The sequence below is a fragment of the Ammospiza caudacuta genome, chromosome Z, assembly GCF_027887145.1.
Source record: "Ammospiza caudacuta isolate bAmmCau1 chromosome Z, bAmmCau1.pri, whole genome shotgun sequence".
In the NCBI taxonomy this organism is placed as follows: domain Eukaryota; kingdom Metazoa; phylum Chordata; class Aves; order Passeriformes; family Passerellidae; genus Ammospiza; species Ammospiza caudacuta.
The window spans coordinates 15,089,255-15,109,947 of record NC_080632.1 but is presented as its reverse complement, the minus strand read 5'-3'; the positions used below and the strand labels follow the sequence as shown (position 1 = coordinate 15,109,947).

General features: G+C 36.5%; 1 protein-coding gene across 2 annotated transcripts in view; it reads left to right on the top strand.

Moving 5' to 3' along the window:
* KCNN2 (potassium calcium-activated channel subfamily N member 2) overlaps window positions 1-20,693 on the top strand; it is a 68,478-nt gene that overhangs the window by 28,798 nt on the left and 18,987 nt on the right. The window contains exons 5-6 of one of the 2 annotated variants that reach the window (XM_058823967.1): window positions 7,160-7,198; window positions 17,063-17,204. In XM_058823967.1, the coding sequence (XP_058679950.1) occupies window positions 7,160-7,198; window positions 17,063-17,204 (181 nt within the window). The remainder of the gene's footprint in view (window positions 1-7,159; window positions 7,199-17,062; window positions 17,205-20,693) is intronic. The other variant, XM_058823966.1, reaches the window with a different exon arrangement.

Below are 20,693 nucleotides of genomic sequence, written 5' to 3'. Positions count from 1 at the left end.
TCTTTTTAAGCCTTTTTCTGTGATAAATTAAATCCACTGACAAAATTCCTGTGGCTTTCCACAAGAGCGGTTAACTGAATTGAAGTATATTAATTGGGTATTAAAGGCATCATTGCAATGTGAATTGGACAAGTGTCTTGGATTATTTAGGTTGCAAGTTTCTGGGTCAGGGGTTGTCTTTGAACTGTGTTTGCGCACTGCTCAGCACAGTGGTGTCCAAGAATAACACTTACATATATGATGCTGCAGTACTAATAAATGCCGTAATTTCTAGTGAGGAAAAAAGGGAAGCTAAACACTTTGAAGGCTGGTAGTGTTCTGATGAAGATGATGCCTTCATGTGTTGATAGAGCAGTTTAAGCTGAACTGTTCAGTTTTGATGGATGCTGACTGTGCTGACAGCTTGTGCTGAGAACGCTGCCCAGGCAGGAATTACACCCTGCTAGCTGGCTTCTTTTCCCTGTTGTACTCCCTGCCTCAAGTGAGAAGCCTAGGGCAAGAGCCTCCGTGTTCTCACTTGCAGAGGGGAGTATGTTCGTGCTGGTTTGGTGGTGGGACCTCCAAGTGCCCTGTGTGGTCAGTGAAGCTGTGCTCCCACCAGGCGTGTGCAGGCTCCCTGCTCAGCGCTGCGGTCTCGCCTCAGGCTGCCTTGGGACTGAGGAGAAGTCTCTGTACTGTACTTTGTATACGGTGCTTGTGACTCAGGGCTTAAGGGTATCTGCTGTTGCCAAGACTGGCAGCAAAAGGTAAAAAGTGCTCCAAATGTTCCAGAGCAGCAGGTACCTGAATAGGTTAAGAACACACAGAAATAGAGGGTGTCAGTGCCGTGGGGCTACAGCCTGGGTTGAAACCTGGTTGCAGACTCTGTGGAAGCCAGTGAGCTTGCATTAGCTTCAAGTCCTTTGATGGTGGGGCTAAAATGATTGCATCTGCCTGGGTAATCGTGCAAATCATGTCAAATTGTTGGCATGAGCCTTGGGTACAAACCTAAGTATCAGTATCAGGAATTGTATATAGGCCTGCAAATTGGTTTTGCAATGTTTTGGGGTTTTTTGCTTGTGAGGGCAGTTGTTTTTAAAAATTTTATTTATTCCATGAATTAAGTAAATATTTACGAATAACTTTGACTTGCAAAAGACTACTTAAAATGTGAAAATAGCAATAACAACCAGTGTATGCAGTCTTTAAACAATAAAACCTATTCTAATACATAAACAAGAATTATAAAATGTGTAACTGCAGAACAGAAGATTTTTATTAATATTAGTGTTACTGTAGTCTTCTATGACAAACATGGTCAGCCAAAAGTGTAAAAAAGTATTCACTTAATTTGAAGTGAATGAGATTTATATTTCAGGTATGCCATACTTCAAGATTATGTTTCCCAGGCATAGGAGTACAATGATACATTGTTCACCAGTGCTTATTTTGCTTGATGACATTATAAAGTAGGCCATTGGTCATGTTAAAGAACGTCTTAATACTTTTAAACTTGAGTAGATATAAGTGCAGTTCCATAGCATTTGTTTTGTCTATTATATTGGCTGCATTAAAAATATCTTGAGCTGTAGACAGTTTTGCAGTACAAGACAGAAGAACTTTAAAAACCTGGGACTTGAAAGTTACGTGTAGGACTGGATAAATGAACTTAATTTTTCAAAGATCAGGATTTTCTATAAGGCTGGAATACTAAAACTCAGCTTTTCCACAAGCACTTCTGCAATCCAAGGGCTTTCACTTACTATACCATACCTGTGCTTCAGTTTCCTTCCCTGTTGTGCTGTCATTCCTCTTTTGCAGCAGGTTATTTGGGAATCTTCAACAGGTGCAAAGAGACCTTACAAGCGAGGTATATGCGGCTTGAAACTGCAAAGCAATTTTTACTTACAAGAAGTAAAATATCCAAAAGCTTAAGATGGAATTTAGTGTACTACTAGACTAAACATTAGGACACTCACTAGCCCAGTAAGATACCGAAAGAGGTTTTCCTGGCCATGCAGGAGTGAGATAGGCAGTAAAGGTCTGTTCTCCACAGCTCCCTTTGTGCTCCTGCATACCCATGCCATGCTGCTGTGGTGTTTTTGTCCAGATATGTTTTCTCCATATATGGATGGAGGATCTTCCAGCTTCCAGTGAGACCAACCAGCTTGGCTGGCCCTCTTTTTTTTTTGTTTTTTTTGTTTTCCTTTTCTTTAGGACTTTACCTTTCCACATTGGGAATGACCTTGAAACCTTGAGTTATAGACCATACCTTTCAAGAAGAGCTGATACAGTTCCTTTTAGTTAAAACAAAAATGAGTGACTATTACCCAAGGCATTACTAAAACATAATATGATGAAACATTTATAATATGATGAAACATTTGTATCTTGCTACTTGAGCACAGCAGCTGAACTTGGATTTTATTTTCGTTATCTTTAAATCCTTTTATATTTGGTTGGGTTTTTCTTTCATAGGAAACATCCAACAGCAGATTAGGAAGGATACAAAGGACATGGTTTTAATGTAGTGAGCTTCTGGTCATTGCACAGTAGAGCAAACAGTTAAATAGAAATGTGATTAAAAAACTTGAAAAGTTTGGGACTCAGCTGCCAAAACTATATGGTTCAACCTGTAACCTGGTGATCTCATAAGTTAGCTTCTGCTGTGAAAAATCCATGTTCAGGAAGGGGTGCTGATTGAATAACTTGATAATTTAGGAGTTAACAGTTCTGTGATATCAAGTGTCATCTTTTTTAAAAAAGACTTTAACCAGTGCCTAATTATTATTTGTAAAATCTCTTATCTTTTTAATAAACACAAGAGACACCTAGAAGGAGTACCTTGTCTTAGTTTACAGAAAGAACTATGAGCCAGCCTGTGTTTTGGCTGTCCAATAAGGTCTGGATATTTTTTTAATGAATCAAAGCATCAAAGAGTCAAAATACATTGTTTCCTAGCTGCTGTATAAAAGTTAAATTGAATAATTTTATGTAGAGGCAAGAAACAATATTTTAGTTTTATTGCAACTTAATGCTGCTTGAGGAGAGAGGATGAATTTGCCTGAGTGTGTTTTCCTTATTTTTGGCTGTCACCTTTCTAGTACATACAGAGGGGATGTAGGACATGAGTTCTAGAGAAGAGGAGCTGCTGTCTTGGTCAGCTCTGGCAAAAAGTGCAGCAGGGCATGGAAGGTATTTTGGTTATAATCAGTTGTGCCAGCGGGTCGGTGGCTTTGTGTTGAATTCGGTGTTTGAATTTGTTTCGAGTGCAGCACGCCTGAGGGAGGAGCCTGGCCGTGGGTTTGTGGCGCCACACGCCTCACCAGCTGCCCTGGGGTGGGAGGCTGTGCAGAGGGCTCTGCTGCAGGTGCTCTTTGCAAGCGCAGCCACCGAGCCTCAGGCTTGCTTTTGGTAGCTACAGAAGGATGACGTTAACCTTTGCCCCATGTTCTTCAGTCACCGCATTCTTTGTTTTTATTGAGCAACCTGAATTTACCAGTTTGTAGACACTCCAGTTTAATTGGCCTGACTTGTCCAGAATTGTCCAAAATATATACACGGACCTGAGTGTCAGTTCAGGAGCTGGACTATGCATTTTTTGGGCAGGCAGTAGTACATGTGGAAAACGACCTTGCAAAATATTTACAGTAAATAATAGCCTTCTAATAAAAACAATGTATCTTTTCACTGCATTTCAGAAAGAGGATACTTGATGTTCTAATTCCTTGAGTTAAAGGTGACCTCTTATTATTTTGTACTAAAAAGAATGCAGTGGATGTAATAGGCAAAGCTTCTCACAGTCTGAAATCAGAGATACAACATTCTCTGAAATCGAACAGAGATTTCAGATCAAGTATTCATGCCCAAATGTCTTTTCTTTTTAACTCTGTTTTTTATCATTCATCTTTTCAGAAAATCACGATGCACCTTCAGACTAATGAGCTTCTAAAATTGTATCCCTGACTGTTTAAACTTTGATGTTAAATTGCAGTCTTTCGCAGTAGATTCTTTCCAAGGCATTTAAAGGCAAATTATATGTTACATTTAGTTAATTGAACACCTTGATACTTGTCAGCTCTCAGTAATACCTTCTGCATTAATTTTCATCTTTTCCCAAGCCTTCCCACAAGGATTTAACAAAAAAATGTGCATGATAGTTCTTAATAATACTGCTTTTAGAGTGGTATTTTCTCCTTGCAAGCAGATCACATCAGTTGCCTTCCTTGTTCCTTGTGTGCTGGGAGGCAGAAGACCTGCTGATGCAGTCAGTGTACCTCAGCAGGACACTGTTGTCCTTCAGTGATTGTATTTCTGATGTGGACTACGATTTCTCTTGATTTTTAGAAAATCACATATATCACAGATAATAGGCAAAGTAGCAGATGCTATGTCCTGCGCTAGTATCTGCAGGAGACACAACCATCTGTACCGGGAATTACATATTCTATTGGTTTATTTTCTTTTTTTTTTCCAAAGGAAAACAAAAATGTAGACTGCAATAATGTTAGCTTGGTTTTAGTAGGATCAACCCTAGCACTCTTCTGTTATTGAGGTAACAGTGGTAGTAGCATTTTTGGTAGTATAGAACACTGGAGTGAAGGTTTTATTATACCAACAAAAGTATGGTAAATATACAAATAATATGTAAAGTCACAAAAGCAATAAACAGTGCATATTTTTTGGTGACAAACTGCATTATTTACTGACAAAAAAAAGGTGTTCTGTTTGTTGAAATAGCATGAGCTAGAGAATCCGACCTACAGTTCTGTTGTGACCTTGACCAAAGTCATTTAAGCTCTTTGTGATTACGTCATGCATAGAATCATGTGTACTGCTGTTGCTTGGTCTGATGTTCCTGTTCTGAATAACAAAATTTATTTGAACTCTGTGAGCAAAGGATTCTACTAAAGTGTGATTGCAGTGCTGATGCTTTATATTGTTTCAAATTATTGTGCAGGTAGTGATGCAATCTAGATATGCTCATTCTGAGAAACCAGGTGAGAGGTATGAAAATAGAGGAAATGTTGTGAATTCTGCATGCTTACATTTTTCTTTCTCATGCTTTTGGATAGGATATTCAGAATAGGTAAGCCATTCCCTGCTGAAGTCCTTGCGGCTGTACCACTGTTCCACATGTACTTCTCTAGTCAGGACTCCGGAATCTGGGAGACGAATTGATAGAAGCTGTATATCATGGAAAAGAAAGACTATAGATTTCATGTATTTTCCAGGGATCTTTAATCCATGTAGTTGGAATTCTTTTTCTTCTCCCCCTTTAAGGGAGTCACAACTGAAATTTTGGAACTCAAAGGATGCATCTAGAGAAAACCAAGGGGTTTTTCTTTTAAACGTGAAAGATAATTTTTCTTTTAGTCACATCATGGTTTTGAGTTCTTTAAAAGGTAACACTCAAATGTAGTTGAATTCCTACAGGAAAAGTTTTCTGTGTATACATCTATCTATCTGTCTGTCTGTCTATCTATCTATCTATCTATCTATCTATCTATCTATCTATCTTTCTATCTATCTATTGATCTATCTATCTTCAACATATCCTTGTTTTGCATTTTTAAAGTGAAAGTTTTGTAGCTTCAGAGATACAGCTTAGTTATAACATGGCCTGTACTCTACTCAAATGAGACAAACATCTACAGCTCAGTGTCTAGTTTTTCTTTTCCAAAACAAATATGCTGAGATCTCAGACTTGTTTTTTCTTTAATGTCATGGACTTTTGGTAATGGAATAAAGTGTCTTTGACCTGCAAGAAATTTTTCATTTCTCATTTAAAATGAAGAGGGAAGAAAGCCCCAAATAAATATCTCTTTTTGTTACTTTTTGCATTGCTTTCAAGTTATAATTTCAGATACTTTTATGAAGCAGGGCAACTGAAACAGTTAAAATACCATAAAAGTTGCAGCTCTCCAGTCACATTTGGAGTTCTTAAAAATGCTTGGGATTCTTTTTTTCAACTGGATTGAGTTTTTCTTCTATTTGTAAATCTTGCAAGTCAAACAAGTGAAGAGAGGAGGCATAATAGCTCCCAAAGAGCACTATTCTTGCTAGAAAAAGACCTGCTTGTGCATATTACACTTTCTCAGTATTTGTCCCATATGTGAGCTCATCTCATCTCTAGGGCTAAGAGAGCATTGTAAATTAGATTTCAAGTTTGTTTAACATCTCATCTTCCAGCGTGTTGTTGTAACTTAATGCTAATTATGTTGGCAGCCTTTGTGAAGCATTAAACACTCTGAAAAACAAATAATTAGTAAGAGTTAAAATTAAATCGAGTTTTCCTAACAAGCAGTCCCAAAGTTGAATGTTCCCACTGTGTACATTCTTAGTTAAGCATAGCCCCTGATTATGTGCTTGCCTGTTTAAATCTTGACCAGGGAACTGGGTTGAAGCATGAAAGTCACATAGATAACTCACATATCTGCTGTATGATTTCCAGAGAATTTGCCACTGGTGTAAACAATAGACATTAAATAATTTCGGGATTATTAATGGACTCTTCCAACACGTTTTACATATAGACTCTAAGACACATGCTTCAAGTGTAGATAGCACAAAAGGTAAGTTCTGCTGCCACACCAACCAGAGTACTCCCGTCCATTAAAAACAGAGTGAAAATATGTGGATTTTTTTTTTTTTAAATGTCATCTGCTTAAGTTCCTTTGGAGCACAGAATTTCATTCTTTCTTCAGTGCTTCATTGAAAGCAGTTAAAATGCAATCAGAAAGTCTTGAATGAAGGCCAAGATATCTGGCAGCAAAATGGTTTTGGTAAAAAAAAATATCATTAGAAAGGGTTCTGTCATGTTCATAGTCTTCAGAGAAAATAGTAGAAGGTCCTTTGTTTTTGGTAAATGTTTGTCATTAAAATGAAGATGATCACTACAAAAGTTATTCTGTACTGAAAGCAAATGGAAAACAAATTGAAAATGCAAGTTTTTTTCTGTCTGACAAGCAAAACATCAAATTTTACTCTTTTTTAATGACTAAAGGGGGGGAAAAGTTCAAGGTTCAGACTACATATAATCTTACACTGACAGTATGACAGAATTTGGTGACAACATGTCAAGGCCTAAAACAGAGCAAAGAAAACCATAATTGCATCTAGCATATTTAACGTATTATGGTGAAGGTCTCTTAAGCCTTTTCTTTTTGGTTACATTTAGGTGGGCAACCCATCTGTCTTCAAATGTGACACTGCAGAGGTCTGTATAAGCAAATGAGGATGATGTTCCTTTATTACCACGCCAGAGTAAAGTACTACATGTAGCCCTATTGCATTATTTCTAGCCTATCTGAAATTATGGTATTCTCTCAACTTGCATTTCCCTTGAGGCCCGTGTGGCAGAAGTCCATCCTGCAGCTGGTGCGTGTGAGCTGAGTCTGCTGTAAGACATGGTGAAAGAGTCACAGGAATGTCTTCTGTGTAGATAACCTTTCTCAGTCCCTCTAAATTAACATCTCTACGTTAACCACAAAAATTTACTCCAAAGTATTTTCCTAGCCTTCTGATTGGTTTGACAAAGAGAACAAAATTTCAAAAGGGAGAACCCTCGGGTTTTTTCCTTAAATATTTACAATCTCATGCTGAAATTTCATACGTAAAAAGTAAGTGGGAAATATTTGTTACAAGTGCTCTCTTTGTTTCTTTTCCCATTCAGCAATCCACAGTTATTTTTTTTATACATTATGCTTCAGAACATTAAAGGTGTAGTCCCCAATACTTCACTAATGAACTGTTAGTGAGATCTGGTACAACTTTCAGCTGACTCTCAAAAGTATATAGACACTGGGTTTGGAATTGTCTTTAGAAATATTCAGTAAAATCTGTTTGGTTTCAGGCAGTGACTTACAGAAGCTAAAGTGTAAATACAGTCATTCCTTTTTATAAAATAAATTAAAATTTAATCAACAGTAAGTTGAATTTGGCTGATTTAAGTTAAGCATATAGCTGCAGCAGTGTTCCTGATACAGAGTGGTAAACTGGTCCCCAGTTCTGAGTAACTCAATGAAACTTGCACTGACTGCAAGCTTCTGCTCTGATCTAAACAAAATTAATTCTGTCTAGATTTTTTAAAAATGTTTATTTGTAAATTGCTGTCCTATTTAAACCAGTTTTATTCTCCAGTTTATCCAGAACATACATTTTGATTAATCCAGTATTCTGTTTTCAATTCTAAAGGAAAGGGAATTGGCATGTTATTTATTTTATTTTATTTTATTTTATTTTATTTTAGTCATCTGTTCCCAGTGTCCTTTACATTAAAGAACTTGCATATGTTGGTAAAATTGTTGATATCCCAATGAACTTTGGATAAAAAACCCCAAACCAGAAGTCTTTATGAACATGAGCTTGTGCTTCAATTCTTTTTATAGATGGTAATACATCAGCTACAGAACTAATAAATTTTGTGATGGTAAATTAGTTCCATTAGAGAAAAATGCATTCAGAATGCTCTGTTTGTCGGAAAATCTTTTTGAAGAACTCAGCATAATCTTTGCTATATAGTTTCACCTCCTCCTGTTTTCTCCTTCCATAAAAGGCTAACTTTTACCTTGTTCTGCTGTTTTATGTCACAAAAAAAAGGTATGTTTCATTTAAAGTCCATTATGATGAATTCTATTTGTAATTTCTAAAACTTTATTTCTAAATTTTTTCTTCAGAAAACTAATTCAGAATCTTTAGATATCAGTTGATTCTGATAATCTCCATTAAAAAAAACCTTTCCTCCTTCTGAGAGAGGTTCAGGTATAAAATAGCAACAGGGAAAATGCAAAATGCAAGAAAAGGGAAAATTTTAGAAGGGTTAGAATTAGTTGCCAGTGAATATAATGATTCACAGTAGAGCTCATTAATAAACTCTTTGATTTTGAATTATTCATATTTTTATCATAACACAGCTTTAGCCAGTGCTTTTGCGGACCTCAAAAAATCAAAGCAAAGCAAACTTTAGAAATAAAATTCCTTCTCATTGTATTGACAAATTTTAGTGATTAGACTTTGTGAAAAATATGGATGTAAATAAATATGCAGGCATATCTTTTAAAATAAGATTAAAAAGTACTGAAAAACAGGAATTTTTCCTCACTTCGGTTTCCTTCTTCCATTTTCATATATTTTATATCACATTAACTGCATATTTATAGTAACTTACTTTACAGAACAATTTATGATAAAGATAATATACAGAACGACAGGAGGAGCAGCTCTTGGATATTTCAGATTTTATTTCTAATAGTTAGTGTGTTTGCAGTCACTGTCCTTTCTGGATTACTTGTTGAATTTTGCTTTCAAAGCAGAATTAATGTTTACTCAAAGTGTGGCTTGTCAAGGATTTTAGCATACACACTCCTCTTATCAGCTTTTTTCTCAAGCTTTTCAGACAGTATGTCCCTCCACTGGATTAAAGAGTCATTTTAAATTTGATTTTAAATTCAAATAGCTTCAAAAACATATTCTTGGGTACTTAGCCTGTATACTAACAGGTAGAACAGTGAGATGGAGATGCTGATGTAAATCAGCTTTGTGCTTAAGAAGAGCTTGACAAGGAGTTCACTGCCCATGGTCAGTGCTCTCTTCACTAAGCTGCTAAAGTAATAAAAGAGTGTCAACTACTCATTTTTCCTGTGCTTTGTGGAAAGCCTGATGCATTTAAGAGGCTATTTTGCCTCTTTTGGATATGCCACTATTTTTGGCAAAATGAAGAATTTCGGTGTTATGCAATTTTTTAATGTCTAATATAAGAGAATTGTTTTTAAACATGCGAGTGATTATAGTGGACTTTGAGTTCATTGGGTTTTAGCCAGAGCTTTGGGCATACAGGCTAATCAAACTGGGAGGTTGGGAGCTGAGAGCTCACAAGGTGAAGGCCACCAAAATAATCATCAGCTGTAAAATTAAAAAAATCTTAACTTCATCCAAAGAGTCTGTCAGAGAGCTATGAAAAATTAAAATGATATTTCATTTCCAAAAAAATGGGGTTAAAAATGCTATGCCAGTGAGGTATTTTATGCTGTGACCAGTTGTGCTTTCCATTGGAAAAGATACTAATGTGGTTTTTTTGTGAAGACCAAAAAGTCACATGTGATTATGGAATTGTGGAGCACATTGTAATACATATGCCAAAGTCCATGAGTAAGGATATTTTTTCATGCCATACTGTTTTGGTGCTGATTGCTATTCCTGATCCAGCAACTAATATCAACCATTAGAGCCTGATTTTGCCTCTTAAAGCTTATGTAAAGCATACTTAGTTATTCTGCAGAGTCTGGGTGTGTATATAGAAACTGGGAAAGGCTAGAGAGTTGAGTTTTTAAAATCTAAAGGCCCTCCTTTGGAACAAGCAAACTCTTTTTATTGGTGACAGAATATTATCAAATGTAAAGAAACAGAGCTGGGAAACGCTGAATTCCTGACCCTGCTCTGCAACATGAAGATAGATCTTTCTGAAGGAAGAAGGTATGAATGTAATAAAATGTCTTAGTCCAAATACTTAAGATTAGGCAGGATTTTGTACACAGAATAATAATTGTAAGTTTTTTGAAATGAGAAGAGTCAGTCGTGGAACCTTTGTGACAGCTGCTGCTGTTAGTCCCAGCTGTCACCTCTGGGAGATACAGAGGTATTCCTATATGCTTTGCATTCTGTTCCGTTGTGCACATTTAACTTCATTAAAATGAACCATGTTTAGGCACAGTGAACCTAATTATTTTTCAGAACAGTCATATTAATATGTTTAAAAAACACTTCTGTAGGCAAAGCTCAGGACTTTTTGTACAGCTTTCCAAGAGCTTTAGGTATATTCTTTATTTTGCTGAGTCACAACAAATCACAACTTCAGTTATGCCACTGCAGGAACAAAATAGCTTGAAACTGCTGAAAAGAACACAGTGGGAGTAAGAATATGCCTGTACTGGGGGATAAGTACCAAAACTGGGGCTTGAGGAGAGGTGGGTGCATTTCTTAATTGAGGCAAGAAAAAATTCTCCTTAAACTCTCTAGAAACTTTGATAAGACACATTATTTTTTCACATAGTCAAGACCTTCTGAACCCGTAGTCACCACTTTATTTGCAGGATTACTTTTTGATACATTGGTACTGAGCTTTCCTGTCTTTATCTCTATTCTTTCTAGTGGATTGCTATCTGTCACAAATTTAAACCTTTCCCAATTTCCCAATACTTACAGAGTTGATTCAACAGATTCTCCTTAACATTCTTAACACTATTATTGAAAGCACATTTTTTAAAAAAAAAGATCAGGTACTTTTAAGAAGCTTCAGCAGCTTTTTTGCTTGAAACTGAATGGCTTCTCTTGGAAAGATGGAAAATATTCACAGGTATAGTGATTTAGCACAGCATTAGCTCTCTACAGCACCATTGAAGACAAGGCTGCCACCAGTGGAAGACAAATAAAGGCTTGGCATCCTTAGTAAAAATGGCATTTAATTCTTATTTCTTATTCTTTACTGGTGGATTATCTGTTGTTTAAGCATTGATGGGTGGCTATCTGATAGAGGCTAGGGGTAATTTTATGTCTTTACCCTTATGTTTAAATTATAGTTTATATTAAAAGTAATGGAAAAATTTCTTACAACATACTAGCTCACCCATCTGATTTTGTGTTGGTTTTTCTCCCCATGTCCTTTTGTTTTCTTTTAGATTATATTTTTCATTCATCTTAGCAAATAACATGCTAATTACATAGAATACTTCACATTGGTTTTATTAGCTTTTTGTAAATAGCCTGAAAATGCTCTTAGCAGAAAAATCATGAACATTTTTGGATGTGGTAGAAGCAATCCAGTCAACCGACTCTTACCCATTACTTTTGACTGGGTTCACAACTGCTAATGTTGTGAGTCAGTCTGTTTGAAATGCAGGCATTTGTTGTGGTGTTTTGCACTTTCATTAAAAATTAAACATAACTTTCATTAAAGTTATTGTGACAGGAATGTTTTTTGCTGCTCTTCGTAAATATTTGGGGGACATCAACAGCAGTGTTAGGAAAAAGATAAGGAGTGGCATACATTTTTCCAAGCTGCCCTTCTGATCCTAAGCCCATCAAGGCAGGCAAAATTTCCTCCATTGACTTTGGATATTTGGAGTCATCCCCACTGTTCCTTCCATGTGCCATTATGGATTTCTTCTTTCCTTTCTTTTAAACAGGAGGAAGGGAGAAGGAGTACAAAGACATCTCTGCTATCATCACAGATAAAATGCTGCTGGTACTAACCATCTAACTGAGAGTAAAAAGACAGTAACAGAATGGTCTGATACTGTGGGGTAGCTCTAATAGGTGGTTAGATCGATCAGTTCCTCAACAGAGCCTTGACAAGTTCTGATTTACTGGGATAAGCCTGTTTCCAGCTGTTAATAGTCTAAAAGATTTTAACGTTTGACAAAAAAAACCCTCAGCCTAAATTGTCATTGCCAGGACTTTCTTCTTGATTATGGTAAAAGCAGCAGAAATGGTCATCTTTTCACTAATTTTTACTTCTTTCCTTGACTTGTTCAAGGAGGCAAAACCAAAAATAGCAAAGTTATCAGAGGCTGTTTATGGAGGCAAGAGTAACTGAATTGGAACTGCTGAGTGTGAATTAATGCACTGGTGGTCAAACTTAATGTTATACTTGATTACTTCTTATTAATCTCTTTTAAGATGAATGTGTCTTAGATGTCCAGATGTGAATTTGTGATAATTATGTGCAGCTAAAAAGCAGATGTTCTACCAATTACATGAAACTTCATCATATACAAACAGGGAAGGGAAACAGTACTGAAAATCATGACACTAACAGTGAAAGTAGAAGGAGACTGCTGTTTGATAAAGAATTTGAAATATTTCTTTGACAAACAAAGCCACTGCAGCATTGTCGCCTGAGGAATATATTTATATTTTTCTGAGATGAGTTGTAAAACTCCCACTCAGTTTGGCTTGAGAAAGAATTGAGCCATGCTATTTTTTCACAAATATAATCATTCAGCTATTTTTGGTTTAAATTACAGTGGTGTCAAGACTTATATATGCTGATTGGTGAGAACTGGATGGTGGTGTTTCACAGGATGATGATTGCCTGGTGAATAGTGTGTTCCAGCTGCAGCACTGCCTGCCTGCTGACATATCCCTTATTAGAAAAGAAGTGTGATAAATAATTCTTACGCCTGTGTGACTTCAGCCAATGATTTTTGTACACTGCAGGAATACATAGCTTTTGTAAATGACCCTTTATTCTGCGGCTGTGTGAGTCTGGGTGTAATCAAGAAAATCAAACTGTATATAGATGCAGTTTTAATACAGTTTAATACTAGTTCTTATCTTCAAGTGATTCACAATATTTCTTATGCAGCTTTTTATTGATTAAGAATAATGGGCATTAAATATTTATATGAATATATTTGCCGTGACTAATTTTAAAAATATAAAATATATAAAAATAAAAACCTGTATATAAATAAGAATTAATGACAACAAATCTTCCATTTTGGAATTTGAATGGTCATGACAAGATTCTGCTTTGTGTGAAACTCTTCACTGAAAGGAAATCTTTGTTTCTACTTCTTTAATTCTGAGCTTTCAGGTTTCCTAGCTTTTCATAGTAAAGTGTTTTCCTATTGGGTTTCAGAAGTTTCAGATGTAGAATTAATGGATACTTTGGGAAAACTACAGTTGAATATTGCAATGTGTTACACCCAGCTGTCTTTCACAGTCCAGCTGCAATGAGGAGATGTTTGTAGTGGCTTGTGATTGCTGACAGAGAGCAAGACAGCTCTGCTCCAGTGCTGGTGTGGTTGGCTTTTCTGCTCTCTATAATGTCCACTGGAATTGGCTCTACTGGGGATAATCTCAGTGGTGAAATGAAAGATACAGTTGTAGGAATGGCTTTTATGTGGTCTTCTGGTGACTTCTGGAGCCACGCATTAGTGATGCTCTTAATAGAAAATCATGACAAAGTTTAACTTCTGCTGTGACCATTTTGCTATTCCCTGCATAAATGGAGAAGTTCACTCTTTGATGCTGGGATAACTTTGAAAACACGTCTAAGGTCAGTGGGTTGAATTCTTTCCCCTTCTTCAAAAGAAAGTAATTTAAATGCCTGAGGTGTTAGTTTTTAGCCATTTCCATGACTGTACAAATAAAGATTCTGCAATACAACTTTCTTAAGATATTGCTTTTTCTGCTTTGATGCAGATAAAATTATTTTTTTTTTACCTGATTGTGGACACAGTGTAGCAGAAGACTGTCCTGACTTTCCTGGTTCAGGCTTGAGTCCCAGGTGATAGTGGTGCCTGGTGACTTTATAAAGTACTTGGAAATCTCTGCAAACACAACAGCAATCTTATGAAAATTCAAAGCGTGTAGACATATACCAGAACTGCTAACCAAAGAGATTAAAAAATCTTAAGTGAGGTTACAAAATAGATGGGACAAGATTAAACTACCTGCTTAAAAATATGTCAAAGAAATTACAGGATTATCGTGAGAGTGACACCCTTTTATACTGTCTCAATTTTACCTGCAGATTTTTAACTTGAGAAGTCAGCCCTTCAACTTTCCATGTACAGTTGCAAGAGAAAAAGTTTTGAGTTTTTTTTTAAATATTAAATTAGGCAAATTATGTAATTTGCATGCTTTACTGTGCTGGAGCAGTTGCAGCAATAACTGCAACTATTTCATGTCCTCCCATAGCCTTTGTTTCTTAATCACAGTAAATTCATTAATAAGTACTGCTGATGATTTTTAAATTAAGCATGCAACATTTGATTGCTGAACTATAGCCTTTAAATCATAACTAGGTGAAAATACTCTGAGTAGGAAATCCTGGACGCCTGACCTAACAACTAGGATGGAAACATTTAAACAGGTCCTTGAATTGTGCTAACAAATATTGATGTAGATAGCTTTAATGAATAGTTAATCTAGGGAAGCTTAATTGTCTCCATGTCTCCAAAGAAGCTTGTAAAACTTCTGATGTGCCTTTTAAAATTTATGTCACCTTTTTTAAAGAACCTATGTGTAGGTTGGCTTGTGTGTGTTCTGACATGGGTAAAGGAGGATAAGCGGATAAAGACTCCCATTTTCTCTTCCGTTTCTCTTCAAGACTTAAGAAAGTAGTTTTAATATTCTTATGGGTTATTCATTTCTGGAACTTAGTGAGTTGTCTTTGATTCTTCCGTTTTCAGTCATATGAAGCATGGAAGTGATCAGGTTCAAAATCCAAAGAGAGGCATTAAAGCAATGTATTATAAATATTTATGTGGGCATTTCTTAATATTTGCCTGAATTGCTAACCTTAGAATGTATTCTACCCTTCTGTGAAGTTCATCCAGATCCTGTGGATCATATCTCTTGATACTCTGTACGGGTTACCATGATAGGTACACAGGCTTTCTTCTTGCCTCCTGGATGGGACAAATGTGTTTCTCTCTCTGTATCCATATATTTATTTCACAGCTGTTACTTGCTATGATTCTTGAGTGGAGACTAAAATCCCTAACATTTAGTGCAGTCTAGAAAACGAAACAATGTCCGATTGTGGTTTGCTACATGCAAAGCTCTGTGGTCATGAGCTAAATCTGCCATTCTTTTTTTTAACTCTTTTTGCTGTTGTGGTTATCATTGCTGATGTCCTTAGGACCTCCAAATGTGGACTTTTACTACATTTTTCTAAGTTTTGTTCTAGGCAAAACAGAAAAATCTGCATAAAGTATGTGAGAGACAACACTGACACCAGGAGAGAGGAAAATCCAGGTGAAGTGTGGAACAGACTTGATTGGAGTGATTGCTGTGGTCTCTGGCAGTCAAAGAGCTTTTAAGTTGTTGCAATCATCAGAGCATAGGTGGGACTTTGAAGATAGTATTTTGCAGACATTTATGGTGAATATCTTACATGTGTGAGAAAAGGGAATTTCCTGAGAGTGCCTCTGTGCTTGCTCTGCATTCTTGGTCCGTCACGGAGACTGCAGTCTGGACAGGAAGGAAACAGAAGCGGTTATTTCAGTTGTGGGAAGCAGGTTGTTTATGGATTTGTGAACTAATCAAATAAATGGCTCTCTGTGACCCCCTGTGAGACACGGATTTAGGGACTGGCTAAAATAATACCCTTGGGGAATCTAACAGCATTTAGTTAACCGGAGGCTTCACAGCAGCTGCAGGGGTGATTGCAACCTTGAGTCTGCAGTGGCTGCTGCAAGTAGTCTCTATGGCAGGGCTGCCCTGTCCAGGAAGCAAAATTCCACCCTAATTAGGCTATTAGGCTTTTTTTTTCCCATCACAGAGTGAGTGGTGACAACAGGTTTTTAAACATAAAATGTATCTTCACCTTCTATACAGTATATATGTCATGTGAAGACAAGATTATTTATCTAAACTTAGCAGTTTTTGGAAAGGAAAAATGAACATATTCTACTATAATATTGAAACTAAGTCAAGAAACAGCACATTGTGAAATTTCACATAATAGCTGACTAAACACTAAAGGGAGTTTTTGCTATATTTAAGGTAAACATCTTTTGGTGGTGAGAAATACAATGGCATACTTTTTTATTTACCTTGAACTTGTAGAAGGAGGGAGAAGACCATGGGTTGTCTAAGTCAGCATTTATGTGTTCTTTTAGGATTGGATTTCTGATCATAGAGTTGCGTTTAGGCCAAGGAGATGAAGATGTACTCTGCTGTCTGGTTGTGCACACAACCCATTCTGACTCTCATATTTGCCTCAGGCCGCAGCACCTGTGGTGTTCTGGGGTCTTATGCTACTGCAGAGCATTACCAGGACTTGCACCCCTGGTGAAGAGATTATATTAAAAACAAAGAGGTTTCTGCTGCTTTACAGTAATAACCAAATACTGAATTATAAACTATTTCTACTACTGGTGTTATTTTTATATCTTCTGATCCATTACTGCTCCTGTATTTGAGTTATATTTAATTCCTTAGAGCTGCTTTTAAAATGAGATTGTAAACAAAAATGGTCGTATGGACCAGTCAATGCATTTTTTTTTTCAGAGAGCACAATAGTTTAGCAAATGTTTTCATGATAAAGAAATTGTTTTTTTCTTCTTTTCAGATACCATGACCAACAGGATGTTACTAGCAATTTCCTTGGAGCAATGTGGTTGATTTCAATAACTTTTCTATCCATTGGATATGGGGATATGGTACCAAATACATACTGTGGAAAAGGGGTCTGTTTACTTACTGGAATCATGGTGAGTGAATTTGTTAATTGGATATGAGATTGTGATTGCTGTTAATTAATTTGAAATTAAGCCAAAAACTTTTGGTAGTCATAAAGAAATATTCATCAGCTGTCTTGTAGAGGGTGTACTTAATCAGACCATACCCCAAGTCTTTCATTCCTAGTAATAAAACAGAGTTTTCTTTTTCTTTAAGCAAAAATTTAGCAGCTGTGTAATGAAATACAGAGAAACAAATTGCACGCTGACATAATTCAGAAATCTCAGTAAAGTCTTCCATTAGATGTTAAGGTATCATATCATCTTGATGATCTTTGGGCATGTATAATTGGACCAGTACTAATAACAGATCTTCAGTTATGAATTTCTTAATTTCTTATGAATTACTTAGAATTAATCATAAAGAGACATAATGGTGGCTAAATTCTTAAAATTCTTTGGTTTGAGTATAGTTTTCTACTCTTTCTTATGAGTCTAATAACACATTATTCATAGCAGTCCATTGCTTTAAGTGGAATGATGTTATGCTATTTGAACAGTAAGACCTTTTGCTACCATTGATACCCTGCAGCAATTGTTAGGTTATGCATGCTCAATATATATTTATTAAGTGCATTTCGTGTCTGTTTTTAATTTTTTGTGCTGCACCATTTGATCAAAGTTGGGCAGGGAGTAAGGCAATGTATTGTTATGGTGGGAAAATTTACAGTTATGTACAGTAAATTAGATGTAAACAAGTTCTGGACTCTTCCACCCTTATTTGTACCAACTTCTGTGTAAATGTCCCTGTGAATGAGAAAGGCTGAATGATTGTCATGTATGTACGGTATGCAACAATAAGATACATACTTCCTTCTGAATTTTTGCCACTGATTATAAGTAATGCATGTATAAGTAATCTGCCTCTGTTAAAACAACTATATTGGGATTATGGCTAAAAGCAGATACTATCAAAGCATTGTCCCTTTTAAGCAGATAGGTTGATAGAAGATTCATTTATAATAAGTGTACATTTTATGTCCAGAGAGAAAAAAAAGCTGCTTTTTTTTTTTTGTAAGGTTTAAGGATTTTTTTTTACAAATGCTTCAAAATAATCTTTTAAAAAAACCTGATCGGTTTCACTTAATTGACATTTATTGATAAAGATTGATAAAGATTTCCAATATATTTTCAAAAGGTGGTAAATGCATATCTCCTTAAATACAGAGTTTGCAGTAGAGTTGAAAGGTACAGCCTAAAAGCAGAGGAAGGACTCACAGGGGCTTTTTTAAAGGCGCTTGGGTGAACTCTAATTTGCCATCTTCTGGGGTGCTTACCTTTGCTCCTTTCTGCATTGGATATTGATGCCAGAGAGAATGAAATGTAGTAATAAATTCACTAGGAAAAGGGATGGAGAAGCAGTGTTTATTGCCACCTTGCAGGGCAGGGATTGCAGAATTGACAGAATCCTCATACAAAGTCGCTTCCACTGCTTCCGTGGAAAAGTCAAGTATGGATTTATACATACTGTTTTCACACATTGGTATCTCTTTTTCACAACTGGGAGACTTGTAAAATGTATGGATGATACCTTTATGTCTCTGATTGGGTTTTTTTAGTATTTATAAGTTCTGCAGCAGCTTTGGAAGAGCAAAGGCTCCAATCAGAATGTCGTGGTAATGAATTTGGGAAAACGAGCCAAGTAGCTGCTGTGTTATGATAGGTAAAACAATAGAAAGACTAACCACTAACTACATTAAAGTAATCTTTGAGATAAAAAAACATGGAACAATGAGAAAAAGTCAGATGCTGGATTTATTCTGGGTTTTTTGGTACTTGCCTTTTGTTTTGTTTTGTTTTTATAAAGGACCTGGGGAGTATGAAGTATGGCACAGTAAATATAATAATGAACTCTCTTCTAGACAAACCTGTAATACTGAAAAGCTTACAGGTCTTGAATATCATTCTTTAAAACCAATTACTCTTCTGAAACTTGTACAGTAACTAGTTATTGTTTGTTGTGGAAAATATAAAATCCTAAAAGAACAGACCTAGTGATTTTTATTTCAATAGGAGCAATTGATGATCTGATTAAAAGACACACAAAGGTTACTGTTGAATTAATCTAGTAAAATAAAAACATATATTTGCTTTTAAGAGGTAAAGTGTAATTCCCTAGCATGTGAAGCAGCAAATGCATTGGATTAGTGTGATCAATGCCAAATACTGCTGAGTGTTTGCTTTTGGGTAAGGTCCCTATTAAAATGGATGGAAGGGGGAATAAATAGAAATACATGTGAATACAGTAGTAGTTACACAGACAACTGAAGAATTATTATTGGCTTTGTGGAACTGGTGGCCCAAGGAAGCCTGCTTTGGTGTCTTGATCCCTAGGGATCAAGGAGGAAGGTAGACCCTGGTGCCATGTCTACCTTCCTGCTTCTGCCTCAGGAACTGCTTTCTGTGCAATGGAAATGGGAGTGCTCAGGCTGAGCTCTGCCTTGTACTCCAGCCTGAGAAGTGGACTTTGTGCAGCCTGCTGGTGGCACCAAGTTGTGTTGGTGATTGACATTGTAACTACTGCTGTCTTAGGTCACTGATGTGAAGTGACACCTTTTAAACTCTACAACTGCACACTGCTGGAAAATAGGAAAATATTTACATATATTCAGATTATACCAAAAGGAAAAATGCCTTGAGAATTGTTGAGAGTAAGATAGCAAAGAAGTATGTTTAATGTATTAGAGAAATTGGGGGGAAAAAAACCAAAATAAAACAAACAAACAAAAAAAACCCCAAACCTCCCCCTCCAAAAAAAACAACCCTGTGAACAAAAAAAGCAAACAATGAAAACATTTACATTTTGATCTTTCAAAGCACTTAAATGTATGAAACTTTCATAAAAATACTGACACAGCATGTTACAAAGAGGTCAATGCAGAAATGTTTTACAGTCAAGCAGGTGAAACTGAAAAGCGAGTGAAACTGAACGGAGTGCCTCAACTCAATTACCAACCTGTGTTTTTCCAATGAAACTTTACTGGGCGGCAGTCGTGGACTGTGGGCCAGGTGGGCTGTAAATTGAGAGCAAAGGTATTCTCTGCCCCTTGTGTACTTTAGGTAGCTCTGGAAGAGTGTGCTGGATGGATACACATACAGCTGCTGTCACTGTTCTCAGAGCAGGATAGAGAGGAAAGAGGGAGACCTGTGGCGTCTTTGCCGTGCCATGCAGCTTGTTGGTGTACTGGATGTGCATGTGTTTAGTGCCTGCTGGAGCTGCCATGCCTGGTGGTCAATGCCCGCCCAGGCAGATCTCCCAGATGCTCATCAGCAAGGTGATCTCAGCTGCAGGTGGAACACTTTCCTTGTATGGTTTCTAAGTGGAACTGCTGGTGTAGGCGGCGCTTCCACTTTTTAAATGGCTTTTTGCATTTCAGGCCTTGGAGTGGTTTGCAAAATTTTCCCTGCTTTATAAGGAGATTAATGAAGTTAGCAAAAATTTAAAGAAGTTCTGTAGAAATT